Here is a 24,267-nt window from a genome sequence, read left to right as displayed (position 1 = left end):
GTAAGACATGGACTGGCCAAGATTGAGAACAGGTAGATTCCAGGAACGCTAGAAGACAGAAGATTTGTTCACCAACCAACATACACTACACATGTCCTGTACAATAAGACTACACTGTACTCCACCCCGTCAGTGGTCACCTGATCACAACCCGCCCACCCGTCACCCAATTCTACCCCACCCATACGACACCACCATCAGAATTCACTAGATCCCGTCCCGCAGCTCCTCACCCATCGCACAGCACGGCTACTTGTTCTCCTCTGGGGCAGCAGCGGATCCTGGCGACTGCAAATCCCTGAAAGAAACAAGATCTCGCTAGTAACTAAAAATGAAAATCCCATCTTCAAACGCCCCATGACCTTCTGAGGATCCACACCACACAAGCAGTCAGGAGCCCACGGCACAGTCTGGGCTTGGTGGAAGGGTCTCACCTTGACCTCTAGATCATCTACAGGCCTCGGGATGCTGCTGATCGTACAATTCTGAAGCTCTTGTCCGGTCTCGTATCTCCACAGACGCAGTGTCCCATCCTAGAAAAAAAAGGAGAGATGTTGAGGGGGAGCAGCAAACGAGAAGTATGGGGCCGATGGGAAGGGTGTCGGGCAAACAGAGGAGGTGCGGTCGTCCAACAGCTGTCACTTACTCCTGACCCGGACAGCAGCAGCTTCTCTCGACCTTCTGGCAGCGCCAGCTGTGACACAAACCTGGAACATAAGAAATGTGAGCGGTCGACCATTTCTGACCCTCAGTCACCCAACATCCCTTTCTGCAAACTCACACAGGGCCAACTCCCTTTGGTAATTATCCCAGACCCTCCAATTACTCAACGCCCAGACCCACTCCCTATAGGGTTTCTAACATAGACCTATCACCCCGATTACTTGGGGAGACAGCTCACTCTGTATGTCCTAGGCAGAAGGCGGTGATGACGTGTGGCGCCCCCCACTGGCTGACTCGGATTTTCTCATCACGGTCGCAGGTTATGACGTGTTGTCCGTCCAGAGTTGCCACCTGTAGAAGGAGAGGTGAGAAGAGGCAGAAGAGCAGTTGGTGATCCCCTCCCCACTGCCCCCTAATTACCAGGTCCAGTAACATAGAGAGGTGCCCCAGCTCTAGGCGCCCATCCTCCTCCGTCGCCTTCACTGAGAAAGAGAAAACGTCTCCAGACTTATCCGCCACCAGGACCCGGCTGTTACAGGGCGAGAAGACGAGAGCAGTGCAGCGACGGCTCAGCCACCTGCACAAAGAGGGGACAGTGACAATAGAGCGGACCCAGGAATATAGATCAGTGAGTGCCCACTCCACACCCCCCCCCCATCAGCATACAAACCAGTGCCAGATCCAGAGGTACCCACACATCCCTCCCACAGAGACCCTGACTCCATCCCCCACAGAGGGCTTTACTCCACATCCAAACCCCTCCTGCAAAGGGACCAACTCTACCCTAAACCCCTCCCACGTAGACCCTAACCCCACCCAAAACCCCTCCCTCAGAGACCCTGGCCCCATTCAGAGACCCTGAACACATCCACACACCCCCACCAGAGGGCCCAACGCCACCTCCAAACACTTCCCACAGAGACCCTGACCCCATCCCCCTAAAACCATCCCCCAAAAAGGGACAAACTCCACCCAATCACCTGCCACAGAGACCCTGACCTCCCTCAATTCCCTCCCAGAGACACTAACTCCTCAATCCGTCCCACAGAGGGTCAAACTTCACCCATTTATCCCAAACCTCTTGCAGAAACCCCCCACACCTCAAACCCATCCCACACAGACCTGATTGCTCAAATAGGACCTGAGTCCACCCCCAAAAGCCCTCCAGAGACTCCCAACTGCACACACCCCATACTCCACCCACACCCCTCCCACAGAAACCCATGACCCTTCCTAGACACATTCTTAGAATCCTAGAATGGTAGAGTTGGAAGGGACCGCTGGGGTCGTGTCCAACCCCCTGCTCAATGCAAGAGTCACTAAACCATCTCAGATGTCTGTCCAGCCTCTGAAGACTTCCATTGAAGGAGAACTCACCACCTCTCGTGGCAGCCTGTTCCACTCATTGACCACTCTAACTGTCAAAAAGCTTTTTTCTAATATCTAATCTGTGTCTCCTCCCATTCAGTTTCATCCTATTGGTTCTAGTCTTTCCTTGTGCAAATGAGAATAAAGATGATCCTTCTACACTGTGACAGCCCTTCAGAAACAGCTGACACCAGAAGTTTCCAACCACTATACTCGTATATAAAGACACATCTGCAGGTTTCTCTCCATACCTGACATGAAATCAGAATAAACCTTTCCTTTTTAGGTCAATTAGGATTACCATAATTATTAATATTTGCCAAATGCCACAATAATGAGAGAGAGAGAAAGTTTAAGTCATTTTTAGTTACTTACTGCAAAGTCAGAAGTTTCTATCCATTTCATTAGTATTGGGCACCACTGCCCTTACACTGAATGACTTGGGTGAAATGTTTGGGATCTCCATCCACAAGCTTCTCACAATAGTTGGTTGGAATTTGGGCCCATTCCTCCTGACAAAACTGGTGTAATTGATCCAGGTCTGTAGGTCGCCTTGCTCACTCCGGCCTTTTCAGCTTTGCCCATACATTTTCCACAGGACTGAGGTCAGGGCTTTGTGATGGCCGCTCCAAAACATTGACTTTGTTATCCTGAAGCCACTTTGTCACCATTTTGGCAGTATGCTTCGGGTCATTGTCCATTTGGTAGACCCATTTCCGCCCAAGCTTTAACTTCCTGGCTGATGTCTTGAGATGTTGCTTCAGTATTGCCACATAATCGTCTTTTCTCATGATGCCATCTACTTTGTGAAGTTCACCAGTCCCTCCCACAGCAAAACACCACAACATGATGCTGCCACCCCCATGTTTCACAGTGGGGATGATATTCTTAGCCTTCTAAGCTTCTCCTTTTTTCCTCAGAACGTAACAATGGTCATTATGCCCAAAAACACTGGATTACTTACTGGTAATTGCGTTTTATGGAGTCCACGACAGCACCCACTTCAGAGAGAGGATCCGCTCATAGGAACAGGAAACCTACAGATAAAAAGGGGTGGTCCCCCTCACCTCCTCAGTTGGATTACGGAGCATGAGAGGAACCGCAAAAAATTTAGACAATTTCCATTATAATTATAAATATACACAACCACCGCCAGGAGTGAATCACATACATCCATATTTTATTTTTTTTTTTTTTACTATGTGTAACTAAGGGAGGGAAGTGAGTGGGTGCTGTCGTGGACTCCATAAAGCAATTACTGGTAAGTAATCCAGTTTTTTCTTCTCGCCACGACAGCACCCACTTGAGAGACTTTCAGAGAACCATTACCTGGGAGAGAACACTGTACTGAGGACAGATCTCCTGCAAACCAAATCAGAGGATGATGATAAGTCAAGACTATAGTGGTTGTAAAAGGAAGATGGCGAAGACCATGTTGCTGCCTTACATATCAGATCGATCGAGATGTCCACCTTCTCAGCCCAGGAGGATGCCATAGCTCTAGCTGAATGGGCCCTTACTCCGTACGGGGGATTTTCACCTTTTGCTGAGTAGGCCAGACAGATTGCATCTCTGATCCATCGTGATAAAGTGCTCTTTGTGACCCCGCACCCCTTCCTGTGGCCCTGAAAGGACACAAACAGAGCCCTACTCTGCCTCCAGGGTGAGGCCTGTCTATATAATGTAGGACAGCCCTCCTCACATCTAAAGTGTGGAATCTCTCCCCTCCTCAGGAGTAGAAGAGTTAGCAAGAAAGGAGGGATGAAAGATCTCCTGACTTCTGTGAAATCTGGGAGCTACCTTAGGGAGGGAGGAAGGGTCGGGTCTCAGCACTATCCTAAAAGGAAAGGAGGATCGACAGCTAGAGCCTGTGCCTCACTAACTCTTCTAGCTGATGTTAATGCGAATAAGAGCAGTTTTTTTCAAAATTCAATTTTTATTGAAAGGTTAAATAATTTTCAATCACAAAAATACAACAAAAGAAAAGAATAACTAGGGACAATATCAGCATCAATACATATCATAGAATATAAGTATAACGTCCAATAAAACATCAAGTTATAGGAAGAAAAAGGAGGGAAGGGAACATTTTTGGCCATCAGTAATGCAACTATGAAGTTACTAAAATCCAATGGAAACCATACATAGCGTAGCCAGGCGCGAACTAACGAGAAGCACAATCCGGACAGAGAAGAAACGCACCGGAGAAAAGGGTGGGTCCCATCAGTCTGATGTAAGACGGTAGGCATCGGATTCTTGAGCTTCAATCCGGTGTCTCCAAGCCTCACAGTATCTGTCACAGTCAGTGGGGATTGGGCACTCAAACCTCCCATCATATTTAGAAGGGCTATTTCGCAGAACCGCTCCTCCACAGTAGGTGAAGAAGTGCTTTTCCAGTGACTAGGAATAATATTCTTAGCAGCCTGCATAAGGTAGCTTATTAAAGACCTTTTGTATCTGGTGAAACTAGTTGGGATCATAAAAAGGAAAAGAGATTCAGGAGAGTCAGGCACAGAGAGACTAGTCATTTTTTAATAGTCTGAATTACCCGAGTCCAGAAACCTCTTATAATGGGACAGCTCCACCAAATGTGTGTCATTGTCCCCTGCTCCACTTCACATCTCCAGCATCTGATACTGCGAGAAACCACTTATGAAGTAATACGGGAACCCGGTACCATCTGGAGAGGATCTTAAAGGAGATCTCTTGAGCTTTGGTTGCAATTGACGTTTTGTGAGCAAATTGAAATCATTTAGCCCATTGTGGGTCTTCAGATCTGCCCAGTTCTCTTTCCCATGCATCACAATAGGATGGTCGGACAGTTGTAGTATGGGCTATTAGATGCTTATAGAGCAACGAGATGGAGTGCAAGGGTGGAGACGACGACAGGCACAGGTTTTCAAAATTTGTAAGATCCCTATTGAGCCGTCTATCTTCTCTAACATTGGAATAGAATGTTGCAACTGTCTATAGTCATAGTCGGCTCTTGGGGGGATAGAGAAGTCCTGAAATATCTCGTTGAGGGGTATTAAAGATGCTTTAGATAGTACATGAGCAAAGCGATATTTACTTCTACCCAGAAAATCGATTGGAAGATAGCCCCGGTAAAAAGGTGGAATTGTCTGAGATTGGGCCCTGAGGGTCAATTAGAGAGATCATCTTATTGTCTCGACGTAGGGATAGTATCTGCTGTAGGATTGCTGAGAGGGTTTAAGGGCTGGGGAATGTGGGTTCCAGGGGAGTGTCGTTGGACAAACTTGGACATACAGTTTGTGCGATATGAACCCAAAGCTTTCCATGTTGATGGAGGGAATAAGCGAGTATTCTAGCATGGACTGCCGCCATGTAGTATTTTCTTCAATCCGGAAGACCGAGGCCTCCCATCTGTTTACTCCTGACTAATATATCACCACGAATACGTGGACGACCAGTCGGCCAGATGAATTTACAAAGGCTACTACGTAGAGGTTTCCAAAAATTTAAAGGGATTCTGGTCGGGACAACTTGAAAAAGGTAAAGCAGTAAAATATTCATTTTTAATTTATTTACTCTGCCGAACCATGAGAAATCCTTCACAGTCCATGAATAAGGTCCTTATGGACTTGACCAAGTAAGGGTTTGTGATTGAGGTCAAACAGTTGAGAAAGATCACGATGTATGCGTATCCCTAAGTATTTTATACCCTGTGATGGCCAAGAAAAAAGGAAAATTTGATTGGATGACAGCCTGAGTGGTAGTTGGCAAGGAAACATTGAGAGATTGCGAGATTTTGAAGTGTTTATTCTGAAATTGGACCTTGTGCCAAAATGATCCACTTCTGCCATGATTGATGGAATTGACATATGTGGGCTTGTAATGTATAGAAGGACATCATTCGCAAAAGGCGGAGCATGTATATTCCGTTAGCCCTATAGCGATACCTTTAATAATAGGGTTATCACGAATAGAGGAGAGTAAATGTTCCATCACGAGGAGATACAGGAGAGGGGAGAGCAGGCACCCCTGTCTTGTTCCATTAGAGACTGTGAATGATGGGGACAGGCTCCCAGTTATCTTTAATCTCGCTGTAGGGTTACAATAGGGGGCCATTATTTTAGCTATAAAGCGTTCTCCTATATTGAGTTTCAGGGCGTAATAGATGGCTGACATGATATTCTGTCAAACACTTTCAGCGTCAAGTGACAGTAATAAAAGAGGTCGGCTTCTTGCTGGAGCGTAGTGAATGATATCAGTGGCTTTTCGTGTGTCATCGCGGCCTCTCTACCGACCAGGAACCCAACTTGGTCCACATGAATATGGTTAGAGAGTAGGGGTTGGAGTCTATTTCACAATATTTTTAAGTCGACATTCAACAAAGAAATAGGCCTGAAATTTGAGCAAAGGAGGGGGTCCCTACCAGATTTAGGGAGTATTGTGATAGGGGCCTCTGTAGTTTGGGAGGGAAATGGATTCATGTTGGTAGCATGGTTGAACGATGCTAATATAAGGGGGGAAAGAAGGGGAAGGAATGTGTTGTAAAATTATACAGTAAACCCGTCAGGTCCGGGACTTTTTCCACTCGCCAATGATTGGACTGTTGAGGAGAACTCAGAAGCTGATAGGGTTCGTCCAACAAGGATGCACCAGATGTATCTTCAGAAAAAGGCGCAGCATTTTCAGGTGGGGGAGTGTTGTCCGGAGGGCCAGCCAAGTTATATAGGTTAGTATAGTATTTATGAAATTGTGTGGAGATCTCTTCTGTTGTGTGTAAAATATGGCCTGCGGCATTTTTTATTTTGGAAATATAGTTTTGGGATTGTTGAGCTTTCAGTCCTCTAGCCAACATACGGCCACAATTGTTACCAGATTCGTAGAATTTGCTATGACAAACTTGAAGGAAGTGAGCGCCTATGGGCCGAATCTAATAATGTCTTAGTTTCTAGTCAAGCTGTTAATAATTCTCTGAGTGTTGCTGGGACAAGAGCCTGTTTACGAGCAAGTTCTAGAGTCTCCACCTTACGAATGGCTAGTGTGATCTTTTCTGCTCCATCACGTTTCAGTTGAGAGCCATGTTTTACGAAGACTCCCCTTAGTGCACACTTCAAAGCTTCCCATTTTATTGTGGGAGTGGAGGCGTCTGATTCATGGTCCTGCCCAAAATGTGATATGGTATTGGCCACATCCTGAGTGCAAACCGGATCCAAAAGAAGAGGTTCGTTCAATTTCCATGTCCATCCTGACTTAGAAAGTGAAGGCACAGCAAGAGAACAAAACACAGGAGAGTGATGAGATCATCCCATAGATCCCAGGTCAGGCGTGATCAGACCATCCCATAGTTCCCAGGTCAGGCGTGATCAGACCATCCCATAGTTCCCAGGTCAGGCGTGATCAGACCATCCCATAGTTCCCAGGTCAGGCGTGATCAGACCATCCCATAGTTCCCAGGTCAGGCGTGATCAGACCATCCCATAGTTCCCAGGTCATGCGTGATCAGACCATCCCATAGTTCCTAGGTCAGGCGTGATCAAACCATCCCATAGGTCCTAGGTCAGGCATGATCAAACCATCACATAGGTCCTAGGTCAGGCTCTGGAAGCCATGACAAAGCATGGTGCTGTACCAAAATATAGTCGATTCTGCTACATAGGTCATGAGGGGGAGAGTAGAAGGAGCAATCCTTGATGGATGGGTGTGTGAGCCTCCATACATCACAGAGTGAACGTTTGACCAGGGCGTGTTTTACTTTAATAGTCGCGTAAGATAAAGACGCTTCCCCTGTAGAGTTATCTCAGGTGGGGTCTATTGTCAGATTACAATCACCGCATAGGATAACTGCTCCTTTGACAATCGGCACCACGCTATCTATCAAATCCATGAGAAACTGGGCCTGACCTGGATTAGGAGCTTATGTATTAATAATGGTGAAGATCCTCCTACTCTTATAATAATCATATCCAGCATTGGGATCATTCACAACGTCGATTACCTCAGGTGTTACTGAATAAGAATGGCTACCCCTTTGCTTTTGGCAGGGGTATGGAGGGTATTGGTACAAAGATACCAAGGGGTGTAATGTTTATTTTTACAGGTGGGGGTGTGGTGTTCCGTAAATTGGTCTCCTGTAGGCAGGCAAAGTGTAAGAATGTGGGCCCTCTTCTCCGGTACGTTCAGCCCCCTCACGCTGAAGGAGGAAAGTAAGTGTCACCATGGCCTTAATGCCCCACGTGGTCCGACGCCCTCCACACTACCCTGGAAACCAAAGGAAAAACATTGCTGACAACAATGTTATCTCTCAGAGATGGCTGCAGGGAGTAAACCGGTAAGGAAAGTTTTTAACAAGAGGGACAGTGGTGAAAGATTCACGGTCATGGTTATAACTAACCAAAATACGTTGAACCAAGCTGGGTAAAGTCCCATACCGCTCGGTAGAGTCCAGGCATCACACAAGGGGGGGGGTGACCTGACCAACTGGCTAGGCCGAACCTTCAAAAATATAACTCACTCATTCCTGAGAACTGTAATTAGAACATTAATTGGAACCCAAGGGTCTTCAGCATCTGAACTAGGTAAGGCAGTAACAAGCAGGCCCCAGCCAAGAGTTTCCCAGCACACGGGCACCCACTAACAAGTATCACACATATCCTGTATACATAACATGCACATTATAGAGGAACACTTCAATCCGGGTCTCTTGGGGGAGATCTGGTCACTGGTTTTGGCTTCCGTGGCGGTCTGAAAGATCTTTGTGGAATACCCGATTCTCAGGTTGTTGAGTCTTCCTTCATTTTCCGGATCGTCCATATGCGATTGAGGGTTAATCATATGTGCAGCATGTAGACGTAGTGTGTCCTGGAGAGCAGAGATTTCTGATGATTAGCTCGTACTTTGTTCCAGATCGTCCACTCTAGTTGTCAAAGTAGTAACTTCTGATTGAAGTTTGGCAAACTCCTGTTTACATTCATCCACAATATATTTTGCCCTCTTTGGTTGGAATAGACTGCAGTAGCGGTAGAATGTCGGCCAACGTTACTAATCTGCTGCTCCCCTCCCCAGGCAGCATGGATTGTAGCGATGGCCCAATGGGTGTTGCGGTGGACAGCCGGGTGAAGGAATTAGGGTGCATAAAATCTGTGGGAACCCTGCGGGACGGTCTTGGGATTGACCAGGTAACCCCTGTTCAGATTCCTTACATGTACCTGACGAGTCCTGCACGGGCTACACAGTAATATCATATTCTGTCCTGCTGAAGAATCCCCGTTGGGGACCAGACTGGGGTACAGTATTTGGCACTTGAGAAGTATTCATTTCTCCGCCAGGAGCTGATGACCCTGACACAGGCTTATTATTATTAGACAGATTTATCAGATGTCCTGAGGGGGGAGAGATTTTATTCCATTCTGTATTATGTGCCCTTTCTGTCCTGCGAGTCCTGGCTGCCCTCTAATGCCAGCTCCTGCAGAGGGGAGCATGGTGACTTTACAGGAAGGCTTCCCCTTGACCATCTGTGGCATGGTGAGCAGCGTTCTCCCCATCCATCTTAGTGAGATAGTGAGTCTCCGGTGTCTGGCCGGGGGAGTATGAATAGTTTTATTGGCCTGTACCTCCTGTGTCGCAGAGTTTAGCCATCTCCTGTGGGTGAGGTACTTCTGAGCTGCTGATTCAGAGAAGATAATCCTTGATGTCTCCTTGGGAGGCAGAGGAGGAAAGATGAGCTTCGGATGAGCTTTCTTAGTTTTGCCCATGCTTTATGTGCCAGTTGGAAGCTTTTTAAGCTCTTAGAGTGGAGGCGCTCTGCACCGCACGTCTTCACTGCCCCATGGCGAGTTACCCCCCCAACAGAGCAGCTTTTAACAATAGGCATTTTAAAGAAGCAGACTCTAAAAAGGTTCAAATGGAGGACCTGTCAGGGCATCAAGGACCAGGTTCAGGTCCCAAGAAGGTAAACGAGCAATGTGAACAGAGTCGATACGCTCACACGCTGTAATAAACCGTGATAACCATCGATTACTGGCAATATTATAACTATATAGAGCTCCCAAAGCTGATATCTGAACCTTTAATGTGTTAACTGAAAGGCCCAGCTCCCAACCACACTGCAGAAACTCAAGTATTGCAGAAACTTTTACTTCATTAGAGAAGGGGCCCATATGGAACTCAAGGAATTTTCTCCACACCCTACTGTACATCCTAGTAGTGGATTCCTTTCCACTTTGGAGAAGTGTGTTGATCAAGTTGTCAGAAAAAAACCCTTAACTTCAACAGCTGGCTCTCAACTTCCACGCCATCAAGTGGAGACCCCTCACTTCAGGATGACGGAATGGACCCCGAGAAAGCAGGCCCGGATCTGATGGAAAGATCCAGAGGTCAGATATGGACATGGCTGAGCAATGAAAACCAAGGTCTCTTGGGTCAGAAAGGAGCGCTAAGGATCACCCTCGCTTCTTCCTCCCTGATGACCAATGGAAGTGTAAAGTACAGTATTCAGATGTACGCGATATCTTGTTCTTCAGACTCCATTTTTGTGCTTGTGACGCCATTTTGTTGTTTACAAGATAAATTTTGTAATTCGGTGAAAGTTCGCAGCTGTTATGAAACTAGACTGTTCTAGCTTGTACAAGATATGAGACCCTAAAAGAATGTGCTATTGTTCTATTCTCTACGTCACGTAACTAGGGACATATTCTGGTTTTCTTGCAATATTATTGGCTTACAAAGGGAAATGAAGTTATTGGTAGTTGAGAACTTTGCATAATTAAGCAAAATGTTATAAAAAAGTGGCTAAAATAAAGGGGCTTAGTGATCTGCCTGGATCCTCCCGTACAGAGACCCCTCTCTCCGTGTGGTCATTTGAGTTGCTAACAACACCCTGTGAATTAATTTGGAAATCACTGGATCAACCGTGAAGGGTTAATTTCGCCCTCCCTAAATAGCTCCCTCAACAGCTTGGCGCCCAACGTGGGGCCCCCAAACAGGGACGCCTCTGCCCCCGGAGGACAACAAGACAAAGGACCCTCGGAGCGGACACGGGTGCTGGAAAATTGGGACTGATCATCCCCCACGACAACCACGGTAAGTTGGCAGTTATACTCTTCAGACTGACCGTTGGTGTGGTTTTCCTGTGCTTGTTGCTGCAAATAGGATCTGAGGTTTGTCCCCGTGGTGGGGTGATTCATGGGTGGAATCATATAGAGGTGCAGTCCCGTTGGGGGCCCAGTGCTCGAACCGTACCTCATAAGGGACGGACACCCTGGATTGACAGGTGATTGTGACTCTCTTTATAGTCAAAATATCCTGAACTCACTGTTAGAGTCAGGCGTGGTGAAGTGATCGAAGACTGGGTAGGATACGTAACTCGGATAGATATATATATATATATATATATATCTCTCTCTCTATCTATCCAGAGGTGTCCGGAGGGATAGTCTGAGACGCCCTCCTCCTTTCACTGAGTACCGCGAATTTTGGGCTTCCCAGAGGGGGTTGACCCGGTGGAACAAACAGACGGCCGCTCCAGTATTGTGCACAACTGAAGTAAGGATATTTAGCTCTAAATGAGAGAATCCGTGGAAGGAAAAGAAGAATTTTGTGGCTTGGCATATGAATTGTGTGACGAAGGTGTTAGGAAGAACAGAGGAAGTGAATTCTGATCGTTTTGTTACTGCTATGTTGAAGAAGAAAAAATTGTCTATTATTATGGCAAGTACTGGATGTATTGTGGTTCAAGAAAGTGACTGGTGTGAGGAAGTGATTGATTAAGAAGGAATTAAGATTGATACTAATGGGTCAGGCAGACAAATAGTTAAAAGTGATGATTTGAAAGAAGAGGTCTCCCAGCTAGATGACAATTGTACAAGACCGAGAGTCGCAGCCCCCTTTTCTTTGTTAAACGCACACGGTATCTATTATCAGCCACCGCTGCCAGCCTCAGTCCCCGCTTAAAAAAAAAAAAAAGAAAAGTTTTCAGAAGAATTTAACCCGCTCTGTTCAGCAGAGAGAGAGAGAGGAAAAGAAAAAAAACAACAAAAAAACAAGCTAGCAGCCGTAGCTGCTCCAGCCCCCTCCCATCGCGCTCAGCACAGCTGCGAGCACACAGTTTCTCCCTTATCAGTGTGCCCTTCAGCCCATACAGCAAACTCTGGCCACCCCCTCAGACTTCAGCTCCTAATCCTATGACTGAGAACCTTACTCCCCAGCCCTTCCCTGCCAATGCTGGTGCTGTGCCAGCCTCGGACACTTTCAGAGAGATTGTCATACAGGCTGCTGTTTTAATCGGGGTGGAAGGCAGACCCAATTAATATACTTTTATAAACCCCATAAAACCCTTCCCCGAGGTTACTGTTCAGTTCGTAATCTCTCCCACATGTCCTGTAAATTTACTAGGGGCAGATTCATTATCACAGTTCTGCTCCAGAATACAATTCCAAGATGATGGTCAGATGACTCTTACGTTATATAATCCCTATGTAGATGAAGACAGTGAGGAAATCTGTATTTTGCATGCCTTTCCCACAGATGCCACAAGGGGCCCAAAACAGTCCCAACCAGTTTCCAAAAAATACGAGCCAGTGTCTTTTGCCATTGCTGCCATTGTTAGCCTCCGCAAGCATCTGGCAGCACTGAACTGTCGGGTTTCGGCCTCGAGACTTCAGTTCTGCCTTGGTCAAGTGATATTCTTGGGTCACTGTGTCCTTCAGGGTGCCAGACACCTCGCAGAAGAAAGAAAAATAGCTGTCAGCTCCCTTCCTTTCCCAAAAGATGAATCTGAACTCCAGCGCTTTCTAGGACTATGCACTTATTGTTGTCAGTGGATACCGGATGCATCCCGCATAATGCAACCCCCTTACAACGCCTTGAAAGACGGCATAATGAACTATAAGGAAAGATGGCAGTGATGAGGATTACCTCCGATATGATTGTTCCCAACTTTTGACTGAAGAAACAGCTACTCCACCAAATGTCAGTGAGAATCCACTCCCAAATCCTGATCTGGTGTTATACACGGATGGTTCAAGATATGCTGACGAGTTTGGTAGATTCCACACGGGATACGCTGTTACCACAGAGGACACTGTAGTGCACGCAGCTGCGCTCCCGCCCTCACAGTCAGCACAAGACGCAGAACTCCAGGCTCTGTCTACAGCATGTACTCTGGCCAAGAACAGACGGGCTAATATATACACGGACTCACGGTATGCATTTGGTATTGCTCACGATTTGGGGGCTCTATGGGCCAATCGAGGGTTTATTACTACTGCCGGAACCCCAGTGAAAAATGCTGAAGCTGTTAAAACCCTCATGGGCTCGATCAAATTACCTACTCAGGTGGCTATTATCAAAGTTAAGGTGCACGGTCCTAGGAACAGTCCACAGACTGTTGGCAACGCATTTGCGGATATGCAAGCAAAAGCCGCCGCTCTTTTACCCGTTGAACCAACCATACCAACTATGGTGACCACACGCTCTCAGCGTAAACAGTTACAAGAAGCATTGACCCTACAAGAACCAGAGGATCTACGACAGACTGAAGTTTTCTGTCGGACCCCACGAGACCGCTTAATGACGATGCAGAGAATGACTCCAAAGGAAGAGGTGAAACAATGGAAGAGTGATGGGGCACGTATGGATAATGGTCTCTGGGAAAAAAGGACCAACTCGTGTGTCTCCCTAAGCGGATGTACCCTGCTATTGCCACATGGGCCTACACATCGAGGAAAAAAAAATCAGGCCCTCGCACTGGTGCAAAAATTCTACTGGGCCCCGGTTCTTCAGTTGGCCGGAAGCATTCCCTGTTACCAACATGACTGCGAAGACCACAGCGAAGAAACTGGTGATGGAAGTCATATGCAGATATGGGGTTCCAGAAGTTGTTGAAAGTGACCAAGGCCCAGCCTTTTCTTCTCAGGTGTATCAAAAAGTTCTGACACTGCTTGGATCCACCGTAGCCCCCCATACTCCGTATCACCCACAATCCAGTGGGGAAGTTGAGAGGTTGAATGGCACACTGAGGGGACAATTGATCAAAATGATGCAGGAGACTCCGGCTCCATGGCCAGAGCTCCTACCCATTGTACTATACCATATCCGTACTACCCCTATTGCAAAATATGGCCTGTCCCCATATGAGATATTGTTTAGTACTAGGCCCCCAGTTGCAAATTTCCAGCCTCAGCAGTTATCAGAAGAAACTGACCGTGCTGTTCAATGTGTTATTCAGCTTAGCAAAATTTTTTACTAACATCCATGCACTAGTTTCCTTTTCTTTTCCAGAATCAGCAGAAACCGACACCTGTTATAACCTGAAGCCTGGTGATTTGGTAGTCGTGAAGAGGAATGTCAGGAAGCACAGACTAGAACCCTTGTATGACGGTCCCGATCAAGTCCTCCTCATCACCCAACAAGCCAACAGCAAATAAAGGGGGCATAATGTTTTGGTTTTCCGCATTTTCCATATTATTATTATTGGTAGAAGTTAAAAGTTAAAGTTAGAAGATATTCAAAGACTCAGATCAATACGATAAAGACTATGATCGTAATAAGGACAGTTGGTGGTCAGACACCTTCTCCTTTCTCAATCCAGCCAATTGGTTAATGGGAATTGGGGGCTGGATAGCTGGGATCTTACAGAGCTTGTTACACATTGCTGCCTGTATCCATGTTGTATATGTGATACTAAAACTTGTTCTTTGGTGTATTTCTGTATGTATTAGGAAATTCTGCACTAAGCCAGTTAATGATGATAACAAAAGGTGTCGTTGCCCCTGCTCTTGTCTGCACCAATCTCAAAAGGCTCCTTGATGAAGATGTTGAAGCCAAGCACATGGCTACCTACAAAAGATCTTCACCACCGTTATCAAAAATTGTTATTCGTGAACTGCAGTATACAGGGGGGATGGGTGCGCCGCGACAGCCATGACTGATAACACGGCATTAGTCATGTGAAGACCAGTACCCCTCGAGCTTATGGCTTGGGATAGCACCTCTGATGCTGCATATGTGTTAACAAAATTTATCTAGGGGGATTGTGAAGTACAGTATTCAGATGTACGGGATATCTTGTTCTTCAGACTCCATTTTTGTGCTTGCGACGCCATTTTGTTGTTTACAAGATAAGTTTTGTAATTAAGTGAAAGTTCGCAGCTGTTATGAAACTAGACTGTTCTAGCTTGTACAAGATATGAGATATGAGACCCTAAAAGAATGTGCTATTGTTCTATTCTCTACGTCACGCAACTAGGGACATATTCTGGTTTTCTTGCAATATTATTGGCTTACAAAGGGAAATGAAGTTATTGGTAGTTGAGAACTTTGCATAATTAAGCAAAATGTTATAAAAGTAGTGACTAAAATAAAGGGGCTTAGTGATCTGTCTCGATCCTCCCGTACAGAGACCCCTGTCTCCGTGTGGTCATTTGAGTTGCTAGCAACGCCCTGTGAATTAATTTGGAAATCACTGGATCAACCGTGAAGGGTTAATTTAGCCATCCCTAAATAGCTCCCTCAACAGCTGCACAATCATTGGGGAAATGCATAGGCCAGATTGAACTGCCAAGGGGACTGGAGGGAGTCAATCATCTCCGGCTGGTCTGCCCTTTTCAGGGAGGCAAACCTTTGAACTTGTCTGTTGGATCTGGTAGTGAACAGGTCTATCTCTGGAAGCCCCTGCAAAGCTCCTGAAGGTTCGGTGACTGAGAACCCATTCTCCTTCATGTAAAGTATGGCGACTGAGTAAGTCCACTGAGATTGTCCACTTCCCTGATGTGAAGGGCTGATAGGGACCGGAGATGGGTTTCAGCCAGTCCGAGATCTCCACCTCAGTAGACATCAGAGTCTTTGAACGAGTTCTGCCTTGCTGATTTATATATGCGACTGACGTGGTATTGTCTGATAGAATCACATGAGACCCTCGCAGCTGTGGGAGAAAGTGATGTATCACATGACGGATTGCCTTTAACTCCCTTAAGTTTGAGGAATCATCAGCATCTTCTATGGACCACCACCCTTGGGCCAAGTCATCACCCAGATGAGCACCCCATCCATCTGGACTAGCATCAGTAGTAACTATCCTAGAAGGTCTCACTACCCATGGCACCACTCTAGAAAGTTGATCCCGATCTAACCACCATGACAGGGAGTTTATTACCTCCAACGACAGAATTATTCTGCCATTGAGGTGACCTTGCAGTCACATAGTAACATAGCAAGGAGAAAAAAAGCCATGTGTCCATCCAGTTCAGCCTATATTCCGTCAGAATAAATCCCCAGATCTACGTCCTTCTAAAGAACCTAATAACTGTAAGTTCTGTACTGTAAGTTCGTTCTTACGCACAGAGGATTTCTTGCTGCAGACACCTAGTATGAAATTGAGCCCATTAAACAGCTGGATTACAGGACGTAAGGGATCCTAGAAGGGACATAACATCTCTCAGGGACATATGAGAGTTAGCAATTGCTGTCCTAACCTTATTCATTATAATCAGCATCTTTTTCCCAGGGAGGAGACACCTTTGACTTACTGAATCTAGGTGTAGACCCAGGAAGGATGGAAGAGTTACCGGGACCAGTCTGGACTTGTCCAGGCTGATTATCCAGCCTAACGCCTATAAGGATGAAATCGTGTCGGCAAGGCGATCCCTACACTGGGAGGGAGACTTCCCCACTATCAAGAAATTATCCAAGTATGGAATAATAAGTGTGTCCCAAAGATGTAAATAAGCCATCACCTCCAGTATCAATTTTGTGAAGATACGAGGAGTCATGGAAAGACCAACTGACATCACTATGAATTGGAAATGTGGGACATGGCCTCCCATAATGACGGCCACTTTGAGGTACTGTTTGAACTCAACATGTATGGCCAGATGGTAGTAGGCATCCTTCAGGTCCAAGACAATCAGAAGCATCTGGGGAATAAAAGTTTAATAGCCGATTTTATAGATTCCATTTTGAAGGTGTGAAATCGAAGGAAGGTATTCAATCTCTTCAAATTAGTGATGGTTCTATAAGAACCATCTGGCTTGGAGACCAGGAACAAAGGGGAATAAAATCCCCCTCCCTCCTGGTCCCCCAGGACCTCTATCAGGACATATTTAGACAACAGACTCAGGACCTCCGACTCAAGAGCCCGCTGTTGAGTAGGGGATTTAAGAGAGGTCACTACAATGGAGCCCAGGGGGGGATCGGAGTAAAGTCCAGCTTCAAACCAGATGATATTAGGCTTGGGGTCCAAGGATTAGATGTAATATCCCCCCCATCTGTGGCAAAAGAATTTTAATCTGCCACCCACAGGAGGATTGGGGTTAACAGAATTTGTTTCCGCTCTTGGAAGAGGGCACCTTTTTGTTTGGTCTCCTCAGTCTCCCAGCGATCTCGTCTCTATAGGACTTCCTTTTACCAAACAGCTGTTTCTTGAAGGCCCTCCTGTAGGACGGAACAAATTGGTTATGGAACCCCTTCTTTCTTGCGCCACCCTTAGTGAGGATCTCATCGAGCACCTTGCCAAACAGGTACTCACCCTGGCACGGAATTGCGCACAACTTAGATCTTGATTGTGCATCACCCTTCCAGCCATAATGCACGGCGAGCAGAATTTGTGAGTCCAGCTGATCTACCTGCCGGGCGTAGAGAGTCCGCAGAAGCATCAGCTAGATATGCCGCTGCTCCCCTGATCAATGGGATAGAAGACAAGAGTTTCTCTCTAGGAACTGACAGGCAGGGATCCCCCGACGCTGCTTCTGGTGCCACAGATCCTGTCGTTCCCATAGAGACTGCATAGAGGACTGAAAATGGACCAGGTACCTCCTTAGCTGCAGGTTCCCATAAGAACAGGAAATCTACTGAGGAGGCGAGGGGGACCGCCCCTTTTTATCTGTAGGTTCCCTGTTCCTATGCGCGGATCCCCTCTCAAGTGGGTGCTGTTGTGGCGAGAAGAAAAGTTTAATTTTAGTTTCCTCAGACCACAGGACGTGTCTGCAAAAATGAAGGTCTGTGCTCCTGTGTGCATTTGCTAACATTAATCTGGCTGTTTGTTCCTTTTGGAGTAATGGCTTCTTTCTGGCAGAGTGGCCGTTCAGCCCATGTTGATACAGCACTAGTGGATACTGACACAATCTTTCCAGCTTCCACCATCATCTTCACGAGGTTTTTTGTCCTCGGGTTGATATGCACATGTTGGACCAAAGCACGTAGATGTCTGGGACACAGAACCCATCTCCTTCCTGAGCTGTATGATTGCTTGACAGTCCCATCTTGGTTGTACTTGCGTATAATTGTTTGTACAGATGAATGAGGCGCCTTCAGGTATCCTGAAATTGTACCCAGGAATGAGCCACATTTGTGCAAGTCCACAATTCTCTTCCCGATATCTTGGCTGATTTCTTGAGACTTTCCGATGATGCTACACAAAGAAGCAGTGTGTTTCAGGTGTGCATTAAATACTTCCACAGGTGTGTCTCTAATTAACCTGAGATGTTTCTAAACACGTGACATCATCATATGGGCGGTCCAGAATGGTTTACAGGCATAGTAATCTTAGCGTATGGAAACTGTCGACTTTGCAGCAAGTAATAAAAATACCTTGCTGGCGCTGAGGATGTAGCACGCTGAAGGCACAGCTCCCACACCAGACAGAAGCCCTACTAACAAGTCTGCCAACATCTGTACCTCCTAGACTAGAAAGACAGATTACCACGGGCACCCACTCCACATGAGGAGTGGGTGCTCCTCCATAGGAGGAGGAGCGCCGAGGAGATGGCTGCTCTGGCATGAGGCTCCTGAGTTTTTTTATTTTTTTACCCTGTTTAATTGTTAATTCTCCCTTTGGAGCACTCACCATTGCGTAGCTACAGGATTCGGCAGAGCTGGGAGTAGTGTGGAGACTGCGATCAGCTGGGACTGGTGTCTTTCTGTCCTCGTGGAGCTCCGTGCCTGGATTCAGCTGGGAGAGAGTGAAGCTGCTGGCTGCCTGCCAACTTTCCTACAACTTGTAACCAATTCCAGAATGCAGATGATCCCGGGATAGGAAAGCTGGTGGAGTGTGCGGTGCTGGAGTTGTTCTGGAGATCTTGTGGTCCACGTGGAGCTGTAGGGCTACAGGATTCGGCAGAGCTGGGAGTAGTGTGGAGACTGCGACCAGCTGGGACCGGTGTATTTCTGTCCTCGTGGAGCTCCGTGCCTGGTTTCAGCTGGGGGAGAGTGAAGCTGCTAGCTGCCTGCCAACTTTCCTACAACTTGTACCCATTTCCAGAATGCAGATGATCCCGGGATAGGAAAGCTGGTGGAGTGTGCAGTGCTGGAGATGTTCTGGAGATCTTGTGGTCCAGGTGGAGCTGAAGGGGTGAGCTGGGCAGGTTTGGATTGACTGTTGGCATGTCCCCTGATGTCCCTGTCTTGTTGCACCCATGCCCACCCCCCCAGCAGTGCTGGAAGCACCCTTTATGGAAAGTTGTACATTTAACTTTGCTAAGCTGTGACTGTTCAGTCTTTATAGCTACAAGCTGAGTGTAATCATGGCCACTGCACCCTGTAAACCTACTCTTATGATTTCAAGGGACGATTTATTATTCTGGAATCATCCGCAATTTCTCATGGACTCCCCTTCTTGGAGCATGATTGCTAATTCAACAATTGAGCACATAAAAACCAATACTTCTGTGAAACCTGTGGAGGTGTACTGCAAGAGAGGTAGGAGAGGAGGAGTCCTGACACGCCTTCGGAGGAGAGGGTTCAGAACAGCTCTTCCTTCACTCCACTTGGCTAATGTCCGTTCCTTATCTAACAAAATGGAGGAACTGAACTTACTTTGTAACATGAGATCTGATATGGCCAATTCAGCTGCTCTTTGTTTTATTGAGACCTGGTTGAATGAGACCATCCCTGATTGTAGTCTGGATCTACCTGGTTTTGTTATCTACAGAGCTGACCGTGATTGTGTAGCTTCAGGTAAACAAAGGGGGGGTGGGGTATGTCTCTACATCAACACTAGCTGGTGCTGTGATGTTAACATACTGGGAAAAGGCTGCTCTCCAGATCTAGAGTACCTTGCACTCAATTGTAGACCATTTTACGCTCCAAGAGAGTTTTCATCTATGGTTCTGGTTGCAGTATATATTCCCCCCCAAGCATCTGTTAAAGCTGCTATTGGTGAATTAGCATGCAAAATATCAGAATGGGAGAAAGGATCTCCAGAAGCATTTGTGATCGTAATGGGGGACTTTAACAAAGGAAAACTCAACCTGGATCTCCCCAAATTTACTCAACATATAAACTGCTTCACGAGAGAGAACAATACGCTTGATCACTGCTATACAGTCATAAAAGGGGCCTACAGGGCAGTGAAGAGAGCAGCAGTGGGCTTTTCAGATCATTGTCTAATTCATTTAATTCCAGCCTACAGGCAAAGGTTGAAAACATCCAAACCTACAGTTTATACAAAGAAGACATGGTCTGAGGAGGCAAAATTGCAACTACAAGCATGCTTTGAATGCACGGAGGTATTCCAGGAAACATGCTCGGGTCTGGATGAATGGGTTGATGCATTGTCCTCATATATCCGTTTTTGTGAAGACACGTTTATTCCATCCAAATCTGTCCACTTTCGGGGAAACAACAAGCCGTGGTTTACAAATAAAGTCAGGTTGATCCGTAAGAGAAAAGAGGAGGCTTATACAGCAGGCGATATTACTGAATTCAAGAAACTTAGGAACTCGCTATCTAAAGAGATCAAGTTAGCCAAACACGAGTATGCAAAGATTCTGGAGGAAAGGTTCTCATCAAAAGATACTAGATCTGCATGGAGAGGATTAAGAGAGGTCACCAATTATAAAAGCCACCCCACTATAGTGAACCCCAGCAGAAGGCTGGCAGCAGAGTTAAATGAATTCTACTGCAGATTTGAGGCAAGCTCTACACACAGTGGCTATTCATCTCTAAGCTCCTCAGTCTGTTCATATAAAGATCATTCATTGTGCAACACCCAAGTAGTGATCTCCGAGGCAGAGGTGATACGCATCCTGAAGGGACTTAAGGTCAAAAAGGCACCTGGCCCTGATGGTGTATCTCCAATGTGTCTGAAAGTATGTGCTACCCAGCTTGCCCCAATACTGACAAATATATACAATGTGTCACTGGAAGAGTGCGTTGTACCTCAGTGTTGGAAAAATTCCACAATTATCCCTGTCCCCAAGAAAGTGGGATCCTCTGAGTTGAACGACTATAGACCAGTAGCACTCACATCTGTAGCTATGAAAGTCTTCGAAAGAATTATGATGTCCCACCTGATAAAATTCACGCAGAAGCTATGGGACCCGCTTCAGTTTGCCTATAAGGAGAATCGTTCGGCAAACGACACTGTCAATCTGGCACTGAAGTACATTTTGGATCATACAGATGAACGGCACTCATATGTCCGAATTCTTTTCATGGACTTTAGCTCAGCGTTCAATACCATTGATCCGAATTTACTTCATAAGAAAATGGTAGCTCTTGGAGTCCCTCTCAACTTATGCTTGTGGATTTATAACTTCCTGACAGCCAGGATACAGAAAGTAAAAGTTGGACCATTCACTTCGGACACCTTGGTCACAAACATCGGGGCACCTCAGGGGTGTGTTTTGTCCCCGTTACTGTTTTCTCTCTATACGAATGATTGCATCTCTTCAGCAGACTCAGTAAAAATCTTGAAATTTGCCAATGATATGACACTGATTGGTCTCATCAGGGGAAATGCTGAAGACTTGTATCGGAGTGAGGTGGAAAGAATATGTGACTGGTGTAAAGCCAATAATCTTGTACTCAACACTAAAAAAACTGCTGAGATGGTTGTGGATTTTAGGAAAGATCAACATGAGATACTTCCAATCTACATCCATGACGAAGTGGTTCTTAGGGTCACAGAGACCAAATTCCTTGGTGTTATCATCTCTCATGATCTTAAATGGGGGAAAAACGTGGATGCTGTTATAAGAAAAGCACAACAGAGGATGTTCTTCCTGCGTCAGCTGGAAAGATATGGTTTGTCTAAGAATCTGCTGATCTTATTCTTTAATGCTGTCATCAGATCTGTGATTTGTTCCTCTCTGATAGTCTGGTATGGGGGAGCCACTGCGCATGACAAACTCCGCTTACAAAGGACTTTCAGAACAGCAGAGAGAATTATAGGTTCCCCCCTGCCTAAAATCCAGGATCTTTATGATAAGAGTATTCGATCCCACGCATTGAAAATTTTCATCCGATCCCTCTCACCCGGGACACTCCTCATTCCAACTACTCCCTTCAGGACGTCGCTTCAGAGTCCCCAAATGCAGCACCAACCGCCATATGAACAGCTTCTATCCACTCTCTGTTCAACAATTAAATCGTCATGTGTAGACTATATACTGTATCTGTCTTGTTAGAGGTTACTTGTTGTATCTGTTGTTATATATTATGTTGCCTCTTTGCCACAAAGAATTCCTTGTATATATGTAATATGTACTTGGCGATAATAAATTTGATTTGATTTGATTGATTTGATTTGATGACCGAAAAAGGCCAGACTCTACGCTCCCGGACCACTCCTGAGACCACCCCCCAGGGTCTTGGCCCACGTGTTCACAGCGAGGCCTGGAGGGGCTGCCATCTCTCACAGCAAAACCCACTGTGACTAAAGGGACAAGCCCAGACTAGCTGCACACAGAACTGCCCCACGAAATCAGGTAACTGGAGCACAGCGGTTTTCCTGCTTTTTCAGTACCGGAAAAGGGGCCCCTAAAAGTGGGACAGCGACCAGAAAAAGCAGAAAGGTCTCTCCAGCAACGACACGTCCCCAGACACAGGCGGCAGGTCATTTCTGCTGGCCGCTACAGAGAACTGCAACTGCTTTTCGCACAAGGTATAGCTCTGCAGCCACCTAGTGGACAAAAATAAGAACTACAATTACCTGCTTTGTGCTATACAGAGAGATATTTCTATAGCTGCCAAGAAACATAAGAATTGATAATTCCCTGGAGAAAGGATAAACAGCAACAATAGAGGGCTCAGATGCTGACCCCATTTACGTCACCAATTCAACAAATGGGTCGCTACGTGTTACGTAGCTCACAAAAGCCGGAGAGCCCTATGCAAACTAGCAGTCGGAAACACAGCAAGGGGGAAGACATCATGGACCCAAGCCCCACAAGAGAAGATGCTACCGCAACACACTCGCAACAGAAAACCCTTGGTAGGGAGGACATTGAAGACCTGAGTGTAGTAGGGAAGACCCTTCAAGATTGATAACAATAGACTATAAAACTGGCGGCTGACGTGGAACGTAGCATCATGCCAGACATCCAAAAGACCCTGGAACATGCTATCAGGAAGGCCCTCCAGCACATTCAAGAGAAATTGAGAAAACATAAAAGGACAGATAGAGGAGCTGGAGCAGAGGGTCTCACAACTGGAGGGTGATAACGTGCAGCTCTCCTCACAATTGAAAGAGACAACTACAGAAACAAAACTATTGTGAACACTTTTGACCTGGCTTCTGAGTTTGGGCTCCCTCTGGTGGTTGCTGCTGGTAATAGATCTGGTCGGGTTGACAGAAATCAATCACCTGACGAGGATGAATGGAGGTCAGGTGTTACAGACTGGGGAGATTTAAGTGAGCATCCTTCCCTCAGCTGTTGCCGGTGATTTGGTTTGCTTCCTAAGCATATGTGGAAGTCTGCTTGTCTCCTGCTCCGTCCTGAACCTTTCAGATAAGTTATTTGTCTTCTTGAATCTTTTTTGCATTGGATCCATTTTTGCTTGTCGCCGATTTTTGCTTAGCTGGTGTCCGTTCAGCTTGGTTCCCTGCTGGGACCTGTGCTGGACTCTGTTCCATAAGTCACAGCATATGTTAGTCTTTTTAGTAACCAGTTCACACCAGAGTTCTGATCTAGTGGGGGAGAGGTCGTGTGGCCTCAGTATTTTTGCATATCAGACGTGTTGGATTTATTTTAGGGTTTTTGCGTGATTGCAGACAGTATCCTTTCCTGTTCTATCTAGACAGTTTGGGCCCCATCATTTGCTCAGTCTGTTTTCTGCCTGTGTTTTGCGCTTCATCTGGTCTCACCGGCAATATATGTTTGGGGCCATCTATTCCTTTGGGGGTCTGCTCTGGGGCAGTTTAGCTTTCCCATTTCTCTCTTTAGGCTTAGTTCATTCTGTGGCTGTGCCGAGGCGTCTAGGGCATCGTAGGTACGTCCCACGGCTAATTCTAGTTGTGTTGTCAGTTTAGGGGTCTGCAATCCGCTAAGTTAC

General features: G+C 46.3%; 1 protein-coding gene across 1 annotated transcript in view; it reads right to left on the bottom strand.

The window, feature by feature from the left end:
• Positions 1-229: 229 nt before the first annotated feature.
• WDR4 (WDR4 tRNA N7-guanosine methyltransferase non-catalytic subunit) overlaps positions 230-24,267 on the bottom strand; it is a 71,252-nt gene continuing 47,214 nt past the window's right edge. Inside the window, exons 5-9 of the mRNA XM_073564704.1 lie at positions 1,084-1,240; positions 902-1,014; positions 647-707; positions 435-533; positions 230-298 (exon numbers count right to left, since the gene is read on the bottom strand). Of these exons, the coding sequence (XP_073420805.1) occupies positions 230-298; positions 435-533; positions 647-707; positions 902-1,014; positions 1,084-1,240 (499 nt within the window). The remainder of the gene's footprint in view (positions 299-434; positions 534-646; positions 708-901; positions 1,015-1,083; positions 1,241-24,267) is intronic.

The sequence above is a fragment of the Dendrobates tinctorius genome, unplaced genomic scaffold (assembly GCF_039654945.1).
Source record: "Dendrobates tinctorius isolate UK_male_01 unplaced genomic scaffold, ASM3965494v1 ptg000475l, whole genome shotgun sequence".
Taxonomy (NCBI): Eukaryota; Metazoa; Chordata; class Amphibia; order Anura; family Dendrobatidae; genus Dendrobates; species Dendrobates tinctorius.
This window is presented reverse-complemented; position numbering and strand designations above follow the sequence as displayed.